At 50.1% G+C, this 25,148-nt stretch overlaps 1 protein-coding gene across 1 annotated transcript in view; it reads left to right on the top strand.

The window, feature by feature from the left end:
• Positions 1-8,930: 8,930 nt before the first annotated feature.
• slc10a2 (solute carrier family 10 member 2) overlaps positions 8,931-25,148 on the top strand; it is a gene marked incomplete at both ends in the record, with an annotated part of 28,233 nt that continues 12,015 nt past the window's right edge. The window contains 5 exons of the mRNA XM_079254783.1: positions 8,931-9,319; positions 10,181-10,299; positions 11,309-11,397; positions 11,491-11,666; positions 11,768-11,925. Of these exons, the coding sequence (XP_079110909.1) occupies positions 8,931-9,319; positions 10,181-10,299; positions 11,309-11,397; positions 11,491-11,666; positions 11,768-11,925 (931 nt within the window). The remainder of the gene's footprint in view (positions 9,320-10,180; positions 10,300-11,308; positions 11,398-11,490; positions 11,667-11,767; positions 11,926-25,148) is intronic.

Genomic DNA, 25,148 nt, shown 5'->3' on the forward strand with positions numbered 1-25,148 from the left:
TGTCCATATAAGTTATGAACAGAATCGGTGATAAAGGGCAGCCTTGGTGGAGTCCAACCCTCACCGGAAACACATCCGACTTACGAATCCAATGCGGACCAAGCTCTGACACCTGTCGTACAGGGACCGGACAGCCCTTACAGGGGGGTCCGGTACCCCATACTCCCGGAGTACCCCCCACAGGAGCTCCAAGGGGATACGGTCAAATGCCTTCTCCAGGTCCACAAAGCACATGTAGACTGGTTGGGCAAACAGGTGAGGTGAATGATGAGACCAGGTGAATCAAATGGACAGGAACAAAGGCTTTACAAGAAACAAGACACGGGAACTAAACAGGTAAAAACTACAAAATAGGACTGAAACTAAGACACAAATAGTCCAAACCATGACATGTTCACCCAAATAAATATGTTTGAGTGCATCTTGCATTTAATGAATAAAAAACATATTGATGAATTAACAGTAAACTAATGTTCATCAGTTGATGATCAATTAGGGGTCAAGTGAGCACATGAATCATCAGTGAGAACATCATCAGTTCATGATGAGCAACAGGAACTCATGATAAAGTCTTAATTAATTAATGCATTAGTTCATCATGAGTTACACATTACTGAAGTATATGACTTTATTGTACCATTATTGTAAAGTGTTACCAATGATTTTACAGTTTCTGACAATGGAACAATGAAGTTTAACAGTAAATATAAACATGGAGTTCACCATTTTCTGACTGCTTGTACAGCAGCAACGTGCAGTAGGAGATCCAGGATGCAACAGTAGCCATGTGCTGTGTGAACCGTGGCCTCTCTGTGTGGAGTTTGTATGTTCTCCCTGTATGTGTGATCCAGACAGATAAAATGGATGTGGCCAACCAAGCGGACATAGTGATCATGGAGAAGCAGCAGAGGAAAGCCGTAGTGATCGATGGATCCATCCCCAATGATGGAAATATCAGGAAAAGGGAGAAACTGGAGACGTACCAAGACCTCAAGGAAGACCTGGAGAAGGCCTGGAGAGAGTGTTGGAGAAATTATTATGAGTTTGGTTTGAATTAAGTATTAGACATATATGCATTGATTTGCTGTGATCCTGCTGTGTTTTGTGTCAATGCACAAAGCTTTTTTTAAGTTATATGATCCTTGTCTGGAATGTGCAGACAAAGGCTGAGACAGGAAGAGTTTCCTGCAGGACATCTGTTTTTGTCAACTGCTTGGTTGACCAGTTGCTTAAGGTTAAAGGTCAGGAAGAGAATGATTGTTTTCTGTGGTGTGCCCAGCAACTAGGAGGAGTTAAGCATGGTTTATAATCGGGTGTTACTTCAGCATCTGCAGAGAGCGTTCTCTCTCCAAGCTCCAGCGTGTGCTTGTATTAGTTTATAATAAAATGTTCATTGTAAGAGGACAGTTGACTCTTAGATGTATTACAACTTCTCAAGACCAGAGTATTTTCCACCACAGTTTTTGGGGGCTCGTCCGGGATCCTGCGTCAGTCCGCCCAGGTTGGGGATAGACGGGTTGGCCACCTGAATCCACAGATTCATCCTAAGAACCTCAATTAGAGAATTTCAGAGGACAGGACGTCTTTCTCCCACCCGTGGTCGACTACGCCAGGACTCCTTCTGAACCAGTGTGAAAAGGCAATGGTGAGAAGTGTTATTCAGACTCAAACTGGAGTCAAACATTACTAGAAATTTATCACAAATTAATAATCAATATCTTAATTAATAATCACAATATTTTTCTGTTTTGTGGTCAATTGTCTTCATTATTCTCATTGTGACAGGGATTCTCCTCCTCACCTCCTCATCGAAATAATAACTCAAGGGATAAGAGAATAACTTAAGACGAGATCAGGTTGACGTCATAAATAAAATCCTGTGAGTTTAAGTTAAGTTTAGGTTAAAGTTTAAGTTAAAAATCGTGAGTAACAAGACCAAGTCATAAGTGCTGTGAGCTAGACGTAGCAAGACCAGACCAGTAAATCTTGTGAGTTACAAGACCGAGACCAGTAAATTAGTCAGTACGTCCTGTGAGCTCGAGAAGCAAGACCAGGCCAACCTTGAGTTAGAAAATTGAGAGGAAAGCCATCTTGAGTGAGGAGGAACAGAGAAGAAACTGTGTGGGCTGGTTTCTGGAGACATTGAGAATTTTGCCTGATAATTCTACAAAGGTGTGGGATTGACCCTCTGTGTACATCCGCTGCAAACAGAACTAGTTCCTTTGCAGTAGGAGGTTGATGTACAGCACCATTAAGAAGTTGAAATCTCTGTCTTCATGTGAGGGGAAACTGGGGTGGTTGTGTAAAATGTCCTGTGTTAAACTTGATTGGACTGATTGTGTGGAGAATTAAAACCACGTCTTGTGAAGCCACACCGGACTCTCGCAGGAGAGCCTAGAAGCTTGTGTGGGGGTAGACAAACGTGGGGGCATGACCCATTCACATGCATTCATCCAACTGTTGGAGTGAATTGTTTGTGTAAAATCTAATTTACTGCAGTAAGAAAAACAAACAACAAAAAATGTATGAGAGAGGGAAGTGAGGAAAAGAGTGTGTTCATTAAAGGCCTTCTGCTCACTGAAGGAGATGATGTCATAGCATGTTAGGCAGAAACAAACATATAAATCCTGTGTAAAATAGCTGCTTGTGCTTTTCTTCCTAAAGCTTTTATAAGAGCATAAAAGCCACTCCCTGTATGAATGTGGAACCCTTTTCCTAAGGAAAAGCATTCTTTATTATCACCTGAGAACATTTTAAAGAGCAACAACATATTAAGAACGAAAAATCTGAAATGTGAGAGATTTGATTTATAGTATTAGGGACTTATTCTGTTAAATTACTGTACATTGTGTAGGCAATAAACTTAGGTTTCTGTCTGTTCCCTTTCAGATGTTCATAAGGTGATTTTTATTCCTTTACTACTGCTATTATAAATTTACACCTAGCATGTCTAAATAAATTTAGATAAACTGGAAATAAATAATGCAGCTGAAGGATGCTGAAAATAAGCATAATGTTAGGGAAAAAAGAGAAAATTCTTGACCTTAAAATAGGAATGGTGAACCAACGTAACTTTGCTAGAGTAAATTTCTCTTGCAATAAATTCACTTTAGTTAAATGTGAGCTAACGGCGAGAAGAGAAGTTCTCAGAACAAGTGTATCTTCTTAGCAAGATCATGTTCAGCTTTCCCAGGAGAGAACTGAGTTATGAATCCACTGACAATATAGTCTCACACACACAATTACAATGTAATATTCAAGTTACATGATGTTCACAGCACAGAACATGGTCCACATAATATGTTTGCCACAGGATTCAGAAGAAAATCATATTATAATCATATTATAATTATGAGGCTATGATCTTTATTTTCCCCTTACTGGAGAAGAAAATACACCACATGACCAAATGGTTCAGTCTCAAAAGCTCATCTGCTGTATGGTGTTGGACGCATTGCAGCTTTCCCTTCTAAACCCTTGTCAGCATGCAGCTTGGTCCACAGGGTCCTAAAATTGTCTATCCTGCCTGAGGGGATTCAGAGGAGGGGCTGGGGGAGAGTGAGTTCTTGATCCGGGTCACCGCAGGGTTCTGGGTGTCACACATGTGGTCAGTCAGGAGACTGGAGCAGAAACGGTCCCTACAACCTACAGCATCATTCCACCTCCCTTCTGTGTCAGCTCTGAGTCCTGGAGCAGAACCTGATATGCAGATGTGGCTGCATGGACCCGGCCGCTGCTGATGGGGCCCGGAGATCCCAGAACCAGAGGGTCTGGCAGAGCCCTGCTGGTTGTGACTGTGAACAGTGTGGATATGGCTTCTATGGTGGACATTTGAGCTGGATTTTCACCTTTGACCTCTGGAGGTGATGGATCCTCCTTGTCCTCAGACTGTGTTTCAGTTGTGGAATTTTCTGGAAGTAAAAGACTAACGGATGTGGCCGGCAGGCAGCACGAATCTCACCCCGACTACAGAATCAGATGATGTTTTCTGGAATAAGCTGCACCCTGATTCTGTCAGAAAGACTGTTGGGTTCACTCAGTTCTCTGTGGAAAACCTGGATCTGCTTCCTGGAACTTTTGCCTACTCTCTGATCCTTTACATGTTACTCTTAATTAATTACACATATGAACCTGATTTATCTACCAGGAAGCTTTGATGAACATGTGTCGGGCACTTCCTGGCATGAATTTCTGATTGTATGCTGATTGGAGGAGAGCATGGTGGCTGTGGCGCGTCTGACTCCTGAGCAGATCGAGTGATACGAGCTGAATGATTATCCACAAGACCAGGCCAAGGAATGAGGCCCTACAACCAAACATTTACTCACTGTTTCTGCTTAGCTTTATACCACATTTATGAGCATGCATAAAATTTTGCACTCCTGCAGACTTCTGCAACTGAACAATGACACAGACATCTCTGCTCTGCTGCAGGGAAGCTGAACAGTTTATACAGACAAGTCAACTTCTGGCACGCTGTGCCTTATAGGAAAATAAATAGATTTAAAAAAAAAAGTGATGAATACTAAGTTTTTAATGTTTGAGACAGAATAGATGTCAAAAGAGAAAAAATAAGCCGCTGTATGACATTAAATAAGAAGGTAGCTTTGTAATTTCCCGACTTCAGTGAATGCAACACAAGTACAACAATCTCCGTGTTTTATTTGCTGACAGCTGGTGTTTTATCCCTAATCTGAACTCATTATTTTGAATTAAAGCAGATATGCTCAGTGGTTAAAATACACATCAGATGATTTTTGTTTAAAGAGTAGAAGCAACTCTTGCGATGGCTGCCAGTAAACAGACCAGTCTCTTAGTTAACACGCTTAATAAGTAAACAAACAAGTCATTTAAGCCCTGTATGTCCTCAAAATAACATGAATATGAGGCAGATTATTTGTAACAGTATTGATACTTCCAAAGTTAAGCTAACTATGCTAAACCGTTAGCCTTGGCCTTTTCTGTGACACACGTTTGCATTAAAATCATTAAGGAAGAAGTGCTGCTGTGAGTGTGTGCACGTACATGCGTGTGTCGTGTTGTTGTAGATGAAAACAGTTTTGCCATCAGTATTAGAAGTTTGTTTCTAAATGCTGCTTTAGTTCAAATGTAAATAGAAAACAAACAGCTTTATTATGACCTGAAGGTCTCTGGCTGTTCAGTACCTGAAGTCCAGCTGTTAAAGATGGTTTTACATCTTGTTGCTTTATGCTTATGCTTATGTTCACAATATATTTGGAATAGAAAGCCAGTCTTATCATGATCTCAGTTTTGTGTGTGTTGCTTCTGAATGGGTCTGTTGGAGTCTGAGAGAGACAAATCAGAGTAAACCATGAGACTAAACTAGACTACATTACTGATTAAATCAACAGTTCTGAATGAGCTTTATTTAATATTTGCAGAGATTCTTCAGTTTGGTTCTGCTTCTGTCATTTAGCAGACATGACATAAACAACACGAGCAGTAAATCAGAAAGGAAGTTCCAGCATGGATAAGTGTTGGTCAGACTGCTGGGAGTCCAGTTTGACACATGTCCTGCTATGCAGTACTAGAGGATTTTTTCTGGTTGTTGGTTAAGATGAGACTACCTGATAGGAACTTTGCAATAATTAATTAAATGAATTTGGTTACTTTGAATGATTACCTACCAGATAAACGAGTGGCCCTAACTGTTGCTTTGTATTGTTCATGATTTACTCCATGACTGTTTAGCTTAAACTGACTATCCTCTGCACCCCCCAGGCCTGGCCCCTGACCGACCTCTAGTTGACCCTGACTTGATTTTCCTTTTGATGCTGTTTGCTCTGACTGTGACGCGGTGGCGGCTGCAGCTCTCCCGTCTCAGTTCTCGTTACTTGAGCTTATTCTTTAGCTGAAAACAAGTCTATGTTTTGGCGCTCTCTTATGAATGACTTTCTGGATGCCATTTTCCTGAATGTTTTCCTCCCACAGGTTGCAGACGGGGAAATTTCCTTCTGGCTCTCTTTTCAGGTCTTCCTTGGACCAAAAGTACTTTTTCTGGTTCTGATGTACATGCGCATGCGTAACATGGAAACATGGGCCTTTTTGTGATTCTTTTTGCAGGACCCTCACCCAAGTGGGCATGGTTCCTTCCAAGACTGCCTGTTCAGACACAGCTCTGTGTGAAAGTAATGTTTTAACATATTGTCCTAACCTCGTAAGAACCCTTTTCAGGCATTTGCACACAGGTGAAAGCTAGCCTTCATGAATCAGCATCTACGCAGCTCTATTCACTTCAGCCTGGAGATTTTGTCCTGATGAGAAGCTTTAAACATCAGCGCTGGAACCAACATCGATGGTTTAGGCCATTTCAGGTTCTCCTGACGACCCAGACAGTGGTAAAGGTTGCAGAGTGAGCTGCTTGGCACTACAGATTGCTTGAACCTCCTGAAGCTCTTCAGTCTGAAGTTATGGACGAATAACGCACCACCCAACAAAGGGCAGAATAATCCCTGTGGTTGCGTGGGTAAGTGAGATAGTCTACTCTCACACCTGAAGACCAGCCTTCGCTCTCAAGCAAGATCAGTGAAAGGTGAAAGAAGCGCTCCACTGCGACTGTGATATGCCAAGTCCCACCAGAACGCCGACAGTGTCTTCACTGCACCTCTGTCACCCCCTAAGAGGAATGATTTGTTTCCACTTTTCTTACATTTATTGTTAGACTCAGATTAAGAAGCTGAAGTGAATGGCTCCTCACTATTGTAATTTCTGAAAGATTCTTTTAAAACCTTATAGGCATGAGGCTCCTGATGTTTTGAGAATGTTGTCTTCTGTATGTATTTTTGCGTTCTGATAACAATTTCTCTTCTTATTGTTGGTCCTGTAGGACCAAGAGGAGGGAGAGTGTTGGAGAAATTATTATGAGTTTGGTTTGAATTAAGTATTAGACATATATGCATTGATTTGCTGTGATCCTGCTGTGTTTTGTGTCAATGCACAAAGCTTTTTTTAAGTTATATGATCCTTGTCTGGAATGTGCAGACAAAGTCTGAGACAGGAAGAGTTTCCTGCAGGACATCTGTTTTTGTCAACTGCTTGGTTGACCAGTTGCTTAAGGTTAAAGGTCAGGAAGAGAATGATTGTTTTCTGTGGTGTGCCCAGCAACTAGGAGGAGTTAAGCATGGTTTATAATCGGGTGTTACTTCAGCATCTGCAGAGAGAGTTCTCTCTCCAAGCTCCAGCGTGTGCTTGTATTAGTTTATAATAAAATGTTCATTGTAAGAGGACAGTTGACTCTTAGATGTATTACAACTTCTCAAGACCAGAGTATTTTCCACCACAGGGGAAAGCAACAGTAGTACCCATAGTGATGGGAGCACTGGGGGCCGTGTCCCCCACACTGGAGAAGTGGCTCCAACGGATACCTGGTGAAACGTCAGACATCTCCGTCCAGAAGAGATCAGTCCTAGGAACAGCTGAGATACTGAAGAGGAGCCTCCCAGGACTCTGGTAGAGGACCCCATTTGGAGCTGAACAGCCCCCCCCAACCTGCCCAGAGGAGATGGGAGGACGAGGTTTTTATATATCAGTAAATACATGAGTGAGTATTAAAGTCACACTGAGAAAATTAATGTAAGCTTTCTTTTTTCTTTTCTTTTCCACAGTTACAGAATAAAGTTGGATTGTCCACAATAAAGTCTTAATAAGAAGAAAGTTTAATAAGAGAGAGGCGTGACCAGATACAACACGTGTGCATCTTCTTGTTGTGAAAGAGAGATGATGATGTAATAGTTATTTCTCTCATTGTGAAAATGTTAATGAACCTGTTCTGTCTGAGATGTTACACGCTGCACCTTCAGCCAACAGCTCCATGGTGCCCGATGTGGCCCATCTCCGTCATCTGAATAACAATCTGTGTGGAAAGCCGTCCTTTTAGCCGTACTTCATGTGTAATCCTGCAGCAGTGAGCCATTCAGAGTGAAGTCTTCAGGTGTCCGTCAGCTGGTTGTCCTTTAACTACAAAGTTAGCTATTATTCTTTTACAACCAACACCGATGGAGCTCTGAAGGTAAGAACGTTTCTGACACTGGATTAAATGAGACTGAAACACTCTTATTGTTTCCCCGGCTGACACATGCAGCCGCAGCTACTGGCCTTAAAGAGCCAATAAAACATCTTTTTGTTACATTTTACTGTTTTACAACATGAGGTAAAGACACATCACAGAACAAAAATGTACTAAACCAGTGAATGCAAACGTGCTCATGACTCCCATGTCCTTCAGAAGGAAAGCTTAAAGTAGAAATGAACAGTGATCTGAGCACGTTCAGCTTGTGGAAGTCCAGTCCTGGTCTGAGAGAATCAGATCCACACGCTGAAACACAGAAATGCAGAAAAGAAATGATTTTTCTATTTCTTCTGTGTGTCTTTTGCATCCTTACTCAAAGTGTTTCTGTTAAGGTGGAATTAAAGGAGTGATAGAAACTTGCTTATCTGTCCTCCACACAGACTGTAGTTTATGTCTAAAACGACAATAAAAGGAGGGCAAAGGGGTTCGTTTATGTAAGGAATGTGCAGCTTGTGTGCCTGATGTTACCTGACATCTTTCCTTGGTGCTGGCAGCAGCGAGGATACGGCACGACAAGGCCGGCCAATAAAGTTTTAATGGCCGAGATGCCGTAAAAGACTGGAGCCATGGAGCAATCACATCTTCTATTTCAGATGATTTTCTTTTTATATGCATGTGCCTCTGAACACTGACCCCATAAAACACCAACTATTGCTTAATTTTTTATTTGTTTCTCACCTGATTTTTCCCACCCAATTCTATGTGACTGCAGAAGAGCAGATATAAAAGGTGGTGATCCTCCTCATCCTCATCATCGTCCCAGACAGGGACGTCTGCAGCTGCTCCCTGGAATCTAATCTGCAGATTTACCTCCACCTCTTCCTCCTTCACGTCGTCCAGCATGTCCCTGAAGGCAGCAGTCATGGGCTCCTGTGACGCCGAAGCCACAGTCTGTTCTGGCAGCAACTGCCTCGTTCCTCCCAGCGACTTCAACGCCGTCCTCAGCCTGGTGCTGAGCACGGTGCTCACCGTCATGCTAGCAATGGTCATGTTCTCCATGGGCTGCACCGTGGACGCCAGTAAGCTGTGGGGCCACATCAAGAGGCCCTGGGGCATCGTCATCGGCTTCCTCTGCCAGTTTGGCATCATGCCCTTCACGGCCTTCGCCCTGGCGCTCGCCTTCGGGGTGCTACCTGTGCAGGCTGTCGCCATCATCATCATGGGCTGCTGTCCGGGAGGCTCAGGCTCCAACATCATCTGCTACTGGCTGGATGGAGACATGGACCTGAGGTGAGAAGGACACATGTTGGGCTACCGGTCCTGCAGGTCCAGATTTACCGCCACAAACAGTGTGTAGGAACATTTTAGGGTTTTATAAAAGATAAAATAAAAATCCAGTCGAAGGAAGTTTGATCACAATCCAGCCCGCTTTGGGACCCCCCCCCCCCCCAGCTCAGGCATGTCTTCATGTGTGTTTCCTCTGAAAGGACATTTGGACACTTTTAGCAGTCTGGACCCAGTTGCAGTAAAACTCAGAAATGGCTCCACTGTGAGACGTCACCTCCAGCTCTGAACGTTTTCCTGCACAAGTCCTGAATCTAAATGTAGGAATTCTTCGTTCTCCGTTCAGTGTAGCCATGTGTGTGATGAGTTTACCATGTTTTCTGAATAGTCCCTCTGGCTCCTTCCACCTCCATCCCAGTTTTCCTCAGCTTCCTCCTCCATCCAGGAGCTGAGGTGTGTTTTAACTCGTTCTAGTATCGACATAGAAAGATAAAAACGATGCTCCTGTTTGGGTGAACAGGGTGCGATGAGCCGTAAACCGACAGAAAGCTGCAAACAGCAGATGGAGAATGTCTGTGTCGTCATAGCAACGCAAACAGCAGGCGTAGCCGTGCTGGAAACATGCAGATGCATTCAGGAACACAGTGATTCAGAGGAACAGGAAGTATGAACCGTCCTCAGTTACTGAAGAGCTCTGATTGAGTATTTAAACACAGTTGTCTCTCTCACACGCAAACACACACACACCTGTTTTAAACACTGGTGTGTTTACATGTCGGACAGGAGATATGTCACATGACTGTTTCTGCTTCTGGGATGAGATCAATTTGCAGGATGGATGAAGTGTTTGTGATCTGTTCTCTGCAGCATCAGCATGACGGCCTGCTCCTCCATCTTGGCGTTGGGGATGATGCCGCTCTGTCTCTTTATTTACACCACTACATGGACCTCCAGCGACGCCATTAAGATCCCCTTTGACAGCATCGGTAAGCAAACTGCTGAGTTAAATAAAAAACTGAAACAGAAGTTCAGTAACAAAGATGAAGTTAGTTATCTGGCAGGTTGTACTCTTTATTCACCGTAGCTTCAGTTTATTTCAGTATATTGTATTAAATGTGAATATTACCAAGCTTTAATAAATCATAATACACAATATATATATATATATATATATATATATACATATACATACATATATATACATATACATATATATATATATATATATATGTATATATATATATATATATATATATATATATATATATATATATATATATATATATATATATATATATATATATATATATATATATATATACATATATATATGATGATAAATAAACAATAAAATTATCTTATCATATCTTGCTCGATTAGAAATTTCATTTATGCGGAAAAGTTAATAATAAACAGAACATAAAAGTTAAACTATGTTTCAGATCATGTGGAAATACAAAAATTCTTCTTCTTGATACAATACCATTAGATTATGGTTCTTTTCCATCGATGTACATACCGATACTTTTGACTGTTTGAAGGAAAAAAAATCCTGATTATACAATGTTCATTAACATGTTTATCAAAAGGGCCTCATGAATCAAACTATAATATAATATAAGATAAGATAAGATAAGATATATGATATAATACAATATAACATAACATAACAGAACAGAACATAACATATAATATTAATATAACATAAAATGACATAATAAAACATAAGATAAAATAAAAAAAGATATAATATATAATTTTTTTATTTTATATTATAAGATATAATATATAATATAATATAATACAATACAATATAATACAATATATAATACAATATAATATAATATAACGTAAAATAAGTTGATAAAATAAAATAAAATAAAACATTGTGCTCAACGCGCAGCATTAAACCAGTAAAACATTAAAACAGAACGTCCTCTTCATGACATCTGATTGGCTACTATGGTCATGTGACACACTGTTTTATGTTTTCAGGCATCACGCTGGCAGCTCTGCTCATCCCCATCGCTGCAGGCATGTATATGAAGCGACGGTGGCCCAACTTAGCCAAAAAGATTCTCAAGGTAGGAACGCTCCACATTTTCATGCAGACTCTTGTAAAGAGGGTCGGTGGGAAGTCCCGAACCTGGTTCTGATCAAAGTCTGGCGTTCCACAGGTGGGGTCCATCGCTGGATTTGGTCTAATCATCATCATAGCCGTGGTTGGAGGGGTCCTGTACCAGTCTTCCTGGGTCATTTCTCCCTCTCTGTGGATAATTGGAACGATCTACCCCTTTGTTGGATTTGGCTTGGGCTTCCTCTTGGCCCGCTTTGTGGGTCAGCCCTGGGACAGGTGGGGGGCAGTTCAGAAAACCTGGTTGTGAATTCTGATACAGTTTTAAAAAGTTTTAATTTAACCTTCATGTTTTTATTATGATCCCTTCCTTCTTTCAGATGCCGGACCATCGCGCTGGAGACCGGCTTCCAGAACTCCCAGCTGTGCAGCACCATCGTCCAGCTGTCCTTCAAACCGGAGGAGCTGGAAGTCATGTTTGCATTCCCGCTCATCTACAGCATCTTCCAGCTGACCGCCGCGCTCTTCTCTGTGGGATGTAAGATCTGAAACGCCACGCTGCATCATCCTGCTCATTGTCATTGTCTCTTATTACAACATTCCTGGTCCGGGACCGCTACCAGTCTCCCAAGATGTCGGCTCAGTGTGGGGGGGGGGCATATACAACCCCAATGCTATGAAGTTAGGACATCGTGCAAAGCATTAACAAAAACAGTTTCAGCTCAATTCTTTATTTCAAACCTTAAATATTTAAATAAAATATAATAATAATAATAATAATGAAATGAAATGAAATTAGTCATGATAAAGACTTGCTTTCTAATTACAATGATTTGAAAATATTTTTGATCCCATATTCAGGCAAATAGACCATAAAAACATTCATTTCTTTACTATCCGTTCCGCTCAGTCTGATTACGGGTCAGGGAGGAGCCTATCCCAGCAGTCTTTGGGCGAGAGGCGGGGTACACCCTGGACAGGTCGCCAGTCCATCGCAGCTCAATGAAAACAAGACATTTAATGTTCCAGCAGGATGTCTGGCTTTGGCTTTGCGTGGTCGTTTTAACTTGTAGACGTAGCAACGAACTATGTTCACTGGCGCTGGTTTTCTGTAGAGTTCCTGAGCCCACGCATCGTCTACACAGTGATGTCGTTTTTTAATGCAGTGAGGGATCAAAGGTCACGGCCATGTTGCCCTGTCGCTTCCATACAGAGATTTCTTTAGATTCTCTGAGTAGCTGACAATATTAGTTATGTTCAGGTTGAGCTTGTAGAGGTCGATGTGATCAGAAACAATGACTTGCATGGCGAGCTCCACGCTGGGGGACCCTCCATCTTTATTAAAAAGTCAGGAAATCTCCTCATTCTTACGTCTTCCTCAACAGAATCAGGCTGGTTACAGGATGTAGTTCTCTACATGTTGAAGATACTTTCAAACCAACTAGCAGCCTTGCTCGCCTCCTGTTTATATGAAACTCTCTGAAAACTATATTTCCCCTCATTTTCTTTAATCTAACCCAGAATGTAGATTAGCTCTGCTACGTAGCTTCATGCTAACATTACATGTAGTCTGTTCTCCTGTAGATCTGAGCAGTCACATGTCCACATGGTTATAAGGTTGAGTAATGAGGGAAATGATTCAACATTTACTTCCAACTGGTGTAGTGATACTGGTGCCCCCCTGGCCACCCCTCTAGCTCTGCCCCTGGATACCCTGAGTTCCCTGAATCAGCAAGAAAACGTCTTTAATATGTAAATTTATGTCTTCAGTTACTGAGAAACTTCCTGCTTCTGGTCAGGAGTCTTCTAGGCCTCTCCTCTTCCTCCTGTCACCTCTCCTCTTCCTCCTGTCACCTCTCCTCTTCCTCCTGTCACCTCTCCTCTTCCTCCTGTCACCTCTCCTCTTCCTCCTGTCACCTCTCCTCTTCCTCCTGTCGCCTCTCCTCTTCCTCCTGTCTTCCTCCTGACGCCTCTCCTCTTCCTCCTGTCTTCCTCCTGACGCCTCTCCTCTTCCTCCTGTCACCTCTCCTCTTCCTCCTGTCACCTCTCCTCTTCCTCCTGACGCCTCTCCTCTTCCTCCTGACGCCTCTCCTCTTCCTCCTGTCACCTCTCCTCTTCCTCCTGACGCCTCTCCTCTTCCTCCTGACGCCTCTCCTCTTCCTCCTGTCACCTCTCCTCTTCCTCCTGACGCCTCTCCTCTTCCTCCTGTCACCTCTCCTCTTCCTCCTGACGCCTCTCCTCTTCCTCCTGTCGCCTCTCCTCTTCCTCCTGTCGCCTCTCCTCTTCCTCCTGTCGCCTCTCCTCTTCCTCCTGTCGCCTCTCCTCTTCCTCCTGTCGCCTCTCCTCTTCCTCCTGTCACCTCTCCTCTTCCTCCTGTCACCTCTCCTCTTCCTCCTGTCACCTCTCCTCTTCCTCCTGTCACCTCTCCTCTTCCTCCTGTCACCTCTCCTCTTCCTCCTGTCGCCTCTCCTCTTCCTCCTGTCGCCTCTCCTCTTCCTCCTGTCACCTCTCCTCTTCCTCCTGTCACCTCTCCTCTTCCTCCTGTCACCTCTCCTCTTCCTCCTGTCGCCTCTCCTCTTCCTCCTGTCGCCTCTCCTCTTCCTCCTGTCGCCTCTCCTCTTCCTCCTGTCGCCTCTCCTCTTCCTCCTGTCGCCTCTCCTCTTCCTCCTGTCACCTCTCCTCTTCCTCCTGTCGCCTCTCCTCTTCCTCCTGTCACCTCTCCTCTTCCTCCTGTCGCCTCTCCTCTTCCTCCTGTCACCTCTCCTCTTCCTCCCGTCACCTCTCCTCTTCCTCCTGACGCCTCTCCTCTTCCTCCTGTCGCCTCTCCTCTTCCTCCTGACGCCTCTCCTCTTCCTCCTGTCACCTCTCCTCTTCCTCCTGTCACCTCTCCTCTTCATCCTGTCACCTCTCCTCTTCCTCCCGTCACCTCTCCTCTTCCTCCCGACGCCTCTCCTCTTCCTCCTGTCACCTCTCCTCTTCCTCCTGTCACCTCTCCTCTTCCTCCTGTCGCCTCTCCTCTTCCTCCTGTCACCTCTCCTCTTCCTCCTGTCACCTCTCCTCTTCCTCCTGTCACCTCTCCTCTTCCTCCTGTCACCTCTCCTCTTCCTCCTGACACCTCTCCTCTTCCTCCTGTCGCCTCTCCTCTTCCTCCTGTCGCCTCTCCTCTTCCTCCTGACGCCTCTCCTCTTCATCCTGTCACCTCTCCTCTTCCTCCTGTCGCCTCTCCTCTTCCTCCTGTCACCTCTCCTCTTCCTCCTGTCACCTCTCCTCTTCCTCCTGTCGCCTCTCCTCTTCCTCCTGTCACCTCTCCTCTTCCTCCTGACGCCTCTCCTCTTCCTCCTGTCACCTCTCCTCTTCCTCCTGTCACCTCTCCTCTTCCTCCTGTCACCTCTCCTCTTCCTCCCGTCACCTCTCCTCTTCCTCCTGTCACCTCTCCTCTTCCTCCTGTCACCTCTCCTCTTCCTCCTGACGCCTCTCCTCTTCCTCCTGTCACCTCTCCTCTTCCTCCTGTCACCTCTCCTCTTCCTCCTGTCACCTCTCCTCTTCCTCCTGACACCTCTCCTCTTCCTCCTGTCGCCTCTCCTCTTCCTCCTGTCGCCTCTCCTCTTCCTCCTGACGCCTCTCCTCTTCCTCCTGTCACCTCTCCTCTTCCTCCTGACGCCTCTCCTCTTCCTCCTGTCACCTCTCCTCTTCCTCCCGTCACCTCTCCTCTTCCTCCTGACGCCTCTCCTCTTCCTCCTGTCACCTCTCCTCTTCCTCCTGACGCCTCTCCTCTTCCTCCCGTCACCTCTCCTCTTCCTCCTGTCACCTCTCCTCTTCCTCCCGTCACCTCTCCTCTTCCTCCCGTCACCTCTCCTCTTCCTCCTGTCACCTCTCCTCTTCCTCCTGACGCCTCTCCTCTTCCTCCCGTCACCTCTCCTCTTCCTCCTGTCGCCTCTCCTCTTCCTCCCGTCACCTCTCCTCTTCCTCCTGTCACCTCTCCTCTTCCTCCTGTCACCTCTCCTCTTCCTCCTGACGCCTCTCCTCTTCCTCCTGTCACCTCTCCTCTTCCTCCTGTCGCCTCTCCTCTTCCTCCTGTCGCCTCTCCTCTTCCTCCTGACGCCTCTCCTCTTCCTCCTGTCACCTCTCCTCTTCCTCCTGACGCCTCTCCTCTTCCTCCTGTCACCTCTCCTCTTCCTCCTGACGCCTCTCCTCTTCCTCCTGTCACCTCTCCTCTTCCTCCTGACACCTCTCCTCTTCCTCCTGTCACCTCTCCTCTTCCTCCTGTCACCTCTCCTCTTCCTCCTGTCACCTCTCCTCTTCCTCCTGTCTTCCTCCTGACGCCTCTCCTCTTCCTCCTGACGCCTCTCCTCTTCCTCCTGTCACCTCTCCTCTTCCTCCTGACGCCTCTCCTCTTCCTCCTGTCACCTCTCCTCTTCCTCCTGTCGCCTCTCCTCTTCCTCCTGTCACCTCTCCTCTTCCTCCTGTCACCTCTCCTCTTCCTCCTGTCACCTCTCCTCTTCCTCCTGTCACCTCTCCTCTTCCTCCTGTCACCTCTCCTCTTCCTCCTGTCACCTCTCCTCTTCCTCCTGACGCCTCTCCTCTTCCTCCTGTCACCTCTCCTCTTCCTCCTGACGCCTCTCCTCTTCCTCCTGTCACCTCTCCTCTTCCTCCTGACACCTCTCCTCTTCCTCCTGTCACCTCTCCTCTTCCTCCTGTCACCTCTCCTCTTCCTCCTGTCACCTCTCCTCTTCCTCCTGTCTTCCTCCTGACGCCTCTCCTCTTCCTCCTGACGCCTCTCCTCTTCCTCCTGTCACCTCTCCTCTTCCTCCTGACGCCTCTCCTCTTCCTCCTGTCACCTCTCCTCTTCCTCCTGTCGCCTCTCCTCTTCCTCCTGTCACCTCTCCTCTTCCTCCTGTCACCTCTCCTCTTCCTCCTGTCACCTCTCCTCTTCCTCCTGTCACCTCTCCTCTTCCTCCTGTCACCTCTCCTCTTCCTCCTGACGCCTCTCCTCTTCCTCCTGACGCCTCTCCTCTTCCTCCTGTCACCTCTCCTCTTCCTCCTGACGCCTCTCCTCTTCCTCCTGTCACCTCTCCTCTTCCTCCTGTCGCCTCTCCTCTTCCTCCTGTCACCTCTCCTCTTCCTCCTGTCACCTCTCCTCTTCCTCCTGTCACCTCTCCTCTTCCTCCTGTCACCTCTCCTCTTCCTCCTGTCACCTCTCCTCTTCCTCCTGACGCCTCTCCTCTTCCTCCTGTCACCTCTCCTCTTCCTCCTGTCACCTCTCCTCTTCCTCCTGACGCCTCTCCTCTTCCTCCCGTCACCTCTCCTCTTCCTCCTGTCGCCTCTCCTCTTCCTCCTGTCACCTCTCCTCTTCCTCCTGACGCCTCTCCTCTTCCTCCTGACGCCTCTCCTCTTCCTCCTGTCACCTCTCCTCTTCCTCCTGTCTTCCTCCTGTCGCCTCTCCTCTTCCTCCTGACGCCTCTCCTCTTCCTCCTGTCACCTCTCCTCTTCCTCCTGTCACCTCTCCTCTTCCTCCTGTCGCCTCTCCTCTTCCTCCTGTCGCCTCTCCTCTTCCTCCTGTCGCCTCTCCTCTTCCTCCTGTCTTCCTCCTGTCGCCTCTCCTCTTCCTCCTGACGCCTCTCCTCTTCCTCCTGTCACCTCTCCTCTTCCTCCTGTCACCTCTCCTCTTCCTCCTGTCGCCTCTCCTCTTCCTCCTGACGCCTCTCCTCTTCCTCCTGTCGCCTCTCCTCTTCCTCCTGTCACCTCTCCTCTTCCTCCTGTCGCCTCTCCTCTTCCTCCTGTCTTCCTCCTGTCACCTCTCCTCTTCCTCCTGTCGCCTCTCCTCTTCCTCCTGTCACCTCTCCTCTTCCTCCTGTCGCCTCTCCTCTTCCTCCTGTCACCTCTCCTCTTCCTCCTGTCGCCTCTCCTCTTCCTCCTGTCACCTCTCCTCTTCCTCCTGTCGCCTCTCCTCTTCCTCCTGTCGCCTCTCCTCTTCCTCCCGTCACCTCTCCTCTTCCTCCTGTCGCCTCTCCTCTTCCTCCTGACGCCTCTCCTCTTCCTCCTGTCGCCTCTCCTCTTCCTCCTGTCGCCTCTCCTCTTCCTCCTGTCTTCCTCCTGTCACCTCTCCTCTTCCTCCTGTCGCCTCTCCTCTTCCTCCTGTCACCTCTCCTCTTCCTCCTGTCGCCTCTCCTCTTCCTCCTGTCTTCCTCCTGTCACCTCTCCTCTTCCTCCTGTCGCCTCTCCTCTTCCTCCTGACGCCTCTCCTCTTCCTCCTGTCTTCCTCCTGTCGCCTCTCCTCTTCCTCCTGTCACCTCTCCTCTTCCTCCTGTCACCTCTCCTCTTCCTCCTGTCACCTCTCCTCTTCCTCCTGTCTTCCTCCTGTCGCCTCTCCTCTTCCTCCTGTCGCCTCTCCTCTTCCTCCTGTCGCCTCTCCTCTTCCTCCTGACGCCTCTCCTCTTCCTCCTGTCGCCTCTCCTCTTCCTCCTGACGCCTCTCCTCTTCCTCCTGTCACCTCTCCTCTTCCTCCTGTCACCTCTCCTCTTCCTCCTGTCGCCTCTCCTCTTCCTCCTGTCACCTCTCCTCTTCCTCCTGTCACCTCTCCTCTTCCTCCTGTCTTCCTCCTGACGCCTCTCCTCTTCCTCCTGTCGCCTCTCCTCTTCCTCCTGTCACCTCTCCTCTTCCTCCTGTCGCCTCTCCTCTTCCTCCTGTCGCCTCTCCTCTTCCTCCTGTCACCTCTCCTCTTCCTCCTGTCGCCTCTCCTCTTCCTCCTGTCACCTCTCCTCTTCCTCCTGTCGCCTCTCCTCTTCCTCCTGTCGCCTCTCCTCTTCCTCCTGTCACCTCTCCTCTTCCTCCTGTCGCCTCTCCTCTTCCTCCTGTCACCTCTCCTCTTCCTCCTGTCGCCTCTCCTCTTCCTCCTGTCACCTCTCCTCTTCCTCCTGTCGCCTCTCCTCTTCCTCCTGTCACCTCTCCTCTTCCTCCTGTCACCTCTCCTCTTCCTCCTGTCGCCTCTCCTCTTCCTCCTGTCACCTCTCCTCTTCCTCCTGTCACCTCTCCTCTTCCTCCTGTCACCTCTCCTCTTCCTCCTGTCGCCTCTCCTCTTCCTCCTGTCACCTCTCCTCTTCCTCCTGTCACCTCTCCTCTTCCTCCTGTCACCTCTCCTCTTCCTCCTGTCACCTCTCCTCTTCCTCCTGTCGCCTCTCCTCTTCCTCCTGTCACCTCTCCTCTTCCTCCTGTCACCTCTCCTCTTCCTCCTGTCACCTCTCCTCTTCCTCCTGTCGCCTCTCCTCTTCCTCCTGACGCCTCTCCTCTTCCTCCTGTCACCTCTCCTCTTCCTCCTGTCGCCTCTCCTCTTCCTCCTGTCACCTCTCCTCTTCCTCCTGTCGCCTCTCCTCTTCCTCCTGTCACCTCTCCTCTTCCTCCTGTCACCTCTCCTCTTCCTCCTGTCGCCTCTCCTCTTCCTCCTGACGCCTCTCCTCTTCCTCCTGACGCCTCTCCTCTTCCTCCTGTCACCTCTCCTCTTCCTCCCGTCACCTCTCCTCTTCCTCCCGACGCCTCTCCTCTTCCTCCTGTCACCTCTCCTCTTCCTCCCGTCACCTCTCCTCTTCCTCCCGTCACCTCTCCTCTTCCTCCCGTCACCTCTCCTCTTCCTCCTGTCTTCCTCCCGTCACCTCTCCTCTTCCTCCTGACGCCTCTCCTCTTCCTCCTGTCACCTCTCCTCTTCCTCCCGTCACCTCTCCTCTTCCTCCTGTCACCTCTCCTCTTCCTCCTGTCACCTCTCCTCTTCCTCCCGTCACCTCTCCTCTTCCTCCTGTCACCTCTCCTCTTCCTCCTGTCACCTCTCCTCTTCCTCCTGTCACCTCTCCTCTTCCTCCTGTCTTCCTCCCGTCACCTCTCCTCTTCCTCCTGTCTTCCTCCTGTCACCTCTCCTCTTCCTCCTGTCACCTCTCCTCTTCCTCCCGTCACCTCTCCTCTTCCTCCTGTCACCTCTCCTCTTCCTCCTGTCACCTCTCCTCTTCCTCCCGTCACCTCTCCTCTTCCTCCCGTCACCTCTCCTCTTCCTCCTGTCTTCCTCCTGTCACCTCTCCTCTTCCTCCTGTCACCTCTCCTCTTCCTCCTGTCACCTCTCCTCTTCCTCCCGTCACCTCTCCTCTTCCTCCTGTCTTCCTCCCGTCACCTCTCCTCTTCCTCCTGTCACCTCTCCTCTTCCTCCCGTCACCTCTCCTCTTCCTCCTGTCACCTCTCCTCTTCCTCCTGTCTTCCTCCCGTCACCTCTCCTCTTCCTCCTGTCTTCCTCCCGTCACCTCTCCTCTTCCTCCCGTCACCTCTCCTCTTCCTCCCGTCACCTCTCCTCTTCCTCCTGTCACCTCTCCTCTTCCTCCCGTCACCTCTCCTCTTCCTCCTGTCACCTCTCCTCTTCCTCCTGTCTTCCTCCCGTCACCTCTCCTCTTCCTCCTGTCTTCCTCCTGTCACCTCTCCTCTTCCTCCCGTCACCTCTCCTCTTCCTCCTGTCTTCCTCCCGTCACCTCTCCTCTTCCTCCTGTCTTCCTCCTGTCACCTCTCCTCTTCCTCCTGTCGCCTCTCCTCTTCCTCCTGTCACCTCTCCTCTTCCTCCTGTCACCTCTCCTCTTCCTCCCGTCACCTCTCCTCTTCCTCCCGTCACCTCTCCTCTTCCTCCTGTCACCTCTCCTCTTCCTCCTGTCACCTCTCCTCTTCCTCCCGTCACCTCTCCTCTTCCTCCTGTCACCTCTCCTCTTCCTCCTGTCACCTCTCCTCTTCCTCCTGTCGCCTCTCCTCTTCCTCCCGTCACCTCTCCTCTTCCTCCCGTCACCTCTCCTCTTCCTCCCGTCACCTCTCCTCTTCCTCCTGTCACCTCTCCTCTTCCTCCTGTCACCTCTCCTCTTCCTCCTGTCACCTCTCCTCTTCCTCCTGTCACCTCTCCTCTTCCTCCTGTCACCTCTCCTCTTCCTCCTGTCACCTCTCCTCTTCCTCCCGTCACCTCTCCTCTTCCTCCTGTCACCTCTCCTCTTCCTCCCGTCACCTCTCCTCTTCCTCCCGTCACCTCTCCTCTTCCTCCCGTCACCTCTCCTCTTCCTCCTGTCACCTCTCCTCTTCCTCCTGTCGCCTCTCCTCTTCCTCCTGTCTTCCTCCTGACGCCTCTCCTCTTCCTCCTGACGCCTCTCCTCTTCCTCCTGACGCCTCTCCTCTTCCTCCTGTCTTCCTCCTGTCGCCTCTCCTCTTCCTCCTGACGCCTCTCCTCTTCCTCCTGACGCCTCTCCTCTTCCTCCTGACGCCTCTCCTCTTCCTCCCGTCACCTCTCCTCTTCCTCCCGTCACCTCTCCTCTTCCTCCTGTCACCTCTCCTCTTCCTCCTGTCACCTCTCCTCTTCCTCCCGTCACCTCTCCTCTTCCTCCCGTCACCTCTCCTCTTCCTCCTGACGCCTCTCCTCTTCCTCCCGTCACCTCTCCTCTTCCTCCCGTCACCTCTCCTCTTCCTCCTGTCACCTCTCCTCTTCCTCCTGTCTTCCTCCTGTCGCCTCTCCTCTTCCTCCTGTCACCTCTCCTCTTCCTCCTGTCTTCCTCCTGTCGCCTCTCCTCTTCCTCCTGACGCCTCTCCTCTTCCTCCTGTCACCTCTCCTCTTCCTCCCGTCACCTCTCCTCTTCCTCCTGTCACCTCTCCTCTTCCTCCCGTCACCTCTCCTCTTCCTCCCGTCACCTCTCCTCTTCCTCCTGTCACCTCTCCTCTTCCTCCTGTCGCCTCTCCTCTTCCTCCTGTCACCTCTCCTCTTCCTCCTGTCACCTCTCCTCTTCCTCCTGACGCCTCTCCTCTTCCTCCTGACGCCTCTCCTCTTCCTCCTGTCTTCCTCCTGTCGCCTCTCCTCTTCCTCCTGTCACCTCTCCTCTTCCTCCTGTCACCTCTCCTCTTCCTCCTGTCACCTCTCCTCTTCCTCCTGTCACCTCTCCTCTTCCTCCTGTCGCCTCTCCTCTTCCTCCTGTCACCTCTCCTCTTCCTCCTGTCACCTCTCCTCTTCCTCCTGTCACCTCTCCTCTTCCTCCTGTCACCTCTCCTCTTCCTCCTGTCACCTCTCCTCTTCCTCCTGACGCCTCTCCTCTTCCTCCTGTCACCTCTCCTCTTCCTCCTGTCACCTCTCCTCTTCCTCCTGTCGCCTCTCCTCTTCCTCCTGTCACCTCTCCTCTTCCTCCTGTCACCTCTCCTCTTCCTCCTGTCACCTCTCCTCTTCCTCCTGTCGCCTCTCCTCTTCCTCCTGTCACCTCTCCTCTTCCTCCTGTCACCTCTCCTCTTCCTCCTGTCACCTCTCCTCTTCCTCCTGTCGCCTCTCCTCTTCCTCCTGACGCCTCTCCTCTTCCTCCTGTCACCTCTCCTCTTCCTCCTGTCGCCTCTCCTCTTCCTCCTGTCACCTCTCCTCTTCCTCCTGTCGCCTCTCCTCTTCCTCCTGTCACCTCTCCTCTTCCTCCTGTCACCTCTCCTCTTCCTCCTGTCGCCTCTCCTCTTCCTCCTGACGCCTCTCCTCTTCCTCCTGACGCCTCTCCTCTTCCTCCTGTCACCTCTCCTCTTCCTCCCGTCACCTCTCCTCTTCCTCCCGACGCCTCTCCTCTTCCTCCCGTCACCTCTCCTCTTCCTCCCGTCACCTCTCCTCTTCCTCCTGTCTTCCTCCCGTCACCTCTCCTCTTCCTCCTGACGCCTCTCCTCTTCCTCCTGTCACCTCTCCTCTTCCTCCCGTCACCTCTCCTCTTCCTCCTGTCACCTCTCCTCTTCCTCCTGTCACCTCTCCTCTTCCTCCTGTCACCTCTCCTCTTCCTCCTGTCTTCCTCCCGTCACCTCTCCTCTTCCTCCTGTCTTCCTCCTGTCACCTCTCCTCTTCCTCCCGTCACCTCTCCTCTTCCTCCCGTCACCTCTCCTCTTCCTCCTGTCTTCCTCCTGTCACCTCTCCTCTTCCTCCTGTCACCTCTCCTCTTCCTCCTGTCACCTCTCCTCTTCCTCCTGTCACCTCTCCTCTTCCTCCTGTCACCTCTCCTCTTCCTCCTGTCACCTCTCCTCTTCCTCCTGTCACCTCTCCTCTTCCTCCCGTCACCTCTCCTCTTCCTCCTGTCTTCCTCCTGTCACCTCTCCTCTTCCTCCTGTCACCTCTCCTCTTCCTCCCGTCACCTCTCCTCTTCCTCCCGTCACCTCTCCTCTTCCTCCTGTCACCTCTCCTCTTCCTCCCGTCACCTCTCCTCTTCCTCCTGTCACCTCTCCTCTTCCTCCTGTCTTCCTCCCGTCACCTCTCCTCTTCCTCCTGTCTTCCTCCTGTCACCTCTCCTCTTCCTCCTGTCGCCTCTCCTCTTCCTCCTGTCACCTCTCCTCTTCCTCCTGTCACCTCTCCTCTTCCTCCCGTCACCTCTCCTCTTCCTCCTGTCACCTCTCCTCTTCCTCCTGTCTTCCTCCTGTCACCTCTCCTCTTCCTCCCGTCACCTCTCCTCTTCCTCCCGTCACCTCTCCTCTTCCTCCTGTCTTCCTCCTGTCACCTCTCCTCTTCCTCCTGTCGCCTCTCCTCTTCCTCCTGTCGCCTCTCCTCTTCCTCCCGTCACCTCTCCTCTTCCTCCCGTCACCTCTCCTCTTCCTCCTGTCACCTCTCCTCTTCCTCCCGTCACCTCTCCTCTTCCTCCTGTCTTCCTCCTGTCACCTCTCCTCTTCCTCCTGTCGCCTCTCCTCTTCCTCCTGTCACCTCTCCTCTTCCTCCTGTCACCTCTCCTCTTCCTCCCGTCACCTCTCCTCTTCCTCCCGTCACCTCTCCTCTTCCTCCTGTCGCCTCTCCTCTTCCTCCCGTCACCTCTCCTCTTCCTCCCGTCACCTCTCCTCTTCCTCCCGTCACCTCTCCTCTTCCTCCTGTCACCTCTCCTCTTCCTCCTGTCACCTCTCCTCTTCCTCCTGTCACCTCTCCTCTTCCTCCTGTCACCTCTCCTCTTCCTCCTGTCACCTCTCCTCTTCCTCCTGTCACCTCTCCTCTTCCTCCTGTCACCTCTCCTCTTCCTCCCGTCACCTCTCCTCTTCCTCCCGTCACCTCTCCTCTTCCTCCCGTCACCTCTCCTCTTCCTCCTGTCACCTCTCCTCTTCCTCCTGTCACCTCTCCTCTTCCTCCTGTCGCCTCTCCTCTTCCTCCTGTCTTCCTCCTGACGCCTCTCCTCTTCCTCCTGTCGCCTCTCCTCTTCCTCCTGACGCCTCTCCTCTTCCTCCTGACGCCTCTCCTCTTCCTCCTGACGCCTCTCCTCTTCCTCCCGTCACCTCTCCTCTTCCTCCCGTCACCTCTCCTCTTCCTCCTGTCACCTCTCCTCTTCCTCCTGTCACCTCTCCTCTTCCTCCCGTCACCTCTCCTCTTCCTCCCGTCACCTCTCCTCTTCCTCCTGACGCCTCTCCTCTTCCTCCCGTCACCTCTCCTCTTCCTCCCGTCACCTCTCCTCTTCCTCCTGTCACCTCTCCTCTTCCTCCTGTCTTCCTCCTGTCGCCTCTCCTCTTCCTCCTGTCACCTCTCCTCTTCCTCCTGTCGCCTCTCCTCTTCCTCCTGTCACCTCTCCTCTTCCTCCCGTCACCTCTCCTCTTCCTCCTGTCACCTCTCCTCTTCCTCCCGTCACCTCTCCTCTTCCTCCTGTCACCTCTCCTCTTCCTCCTGTCGCCTCTCCTCTTCCTCCTGTCACCTCTCCTCTTCCTCCCGTCACCTCTCCTCTTCCTCCTGACACCTCTCCTCTTCCTCCTGTCGCCTCTCCTCTTCCTCCTGTCACCTCTCCTCTTCCTCCCGTCACCTCTCCTCTTCCTCCTGTCACCTCTCCTCTTCCTCCCGTCACCTCTCCTCTTCCTCCTGTCACCTCTCCTCTTCCTCCTGTCGCCTCTCCTCTTCCTCCTGTCACCTCTCCTCTTCCTCCTGTCACCTCTCCTCTTCCTCCTGACGCCTCTCCTCTTCCTCCTGACGCCTCTCCTCTTCCTCCTGTCTTCCTCCTGTCGCCTCTCCTCTTCCTCCTGACGCCTCTCCTCTTCCTCCTGTCACCTCTCCTCTTCCTCCTGTCACCTCTCCTCTTCCTCCTGTCACCTCTCCTCTTCCTCCTGTCACCTCTCCTCTTCCTCCTGACGCCTCTCCTCTTCCTCCTGTCACCTCTCCTCTTCCTCCTGTCACCTCTCCTCTTCCTCCCGTCACCTCTCCTCTTCCTCCTGTCACCTCTCCTCTTCCTCCTGTCACCTCTCCTCTTCCTCCTGTCACCTCTCCTCTTCCTCCCGTCGCCTCTCCTCTTCCTCCTGACGCCTCTCCTCTTCCTCCTGTCACCTCTCCTCTTCCTCCTGTCACCTCTCCTCTTCCTCCTGTCACCTCTCCTCTTCCTCCCGTCACCTCTCCTCTTCCTCCTGTCACCTCTCCTCTTCCTCCTGACGCCTCTCCTCTTCCTCCTGTCACCTCTCCTCTTCCTCCTGTCACCTCTCCTCTTCCTCCTGACGCCTCTCCTCTTCCTCCTGTCACCTCTCCTCTTCCTCCTGACGCCTCTCCTCTTCCTCCTGTCACCTCTCCTCTTCCTCCTGACGCCTCTCCTCTTCCTCCTGTCACCTCTCCTCTTCCTCCTGTCACCTCTCCTCTTCCTCCTGTCACCTCTCCTCTTCCTCCTGACGCCTCTCCTCTTCCTCCTGACGCCTCTCCTCTTCCTCCTGTCTTCCTCCTGTCGCCTCTCCTCTTCCTCCTGTCACCTCTCCTCTTCCTCCCGTCACCTCTCCTCTTCCTCCTGTCACCTCTCCTCTTCCTCCTGTCAC

This window comes from Telmatherina bonti, assembly GCF_933228915.1.
Source record: "Telmatherina bonti genome assembly, chromosome: 15".
In the NCBI taxonomy this organism is placed as follows: domain Eukaryota; kingdom Metazoa; phylum Chordata; class Actinopteri; order Atheriniformes; family Telmatherinidae; genus Telmatherina; species Telmatherina bonti.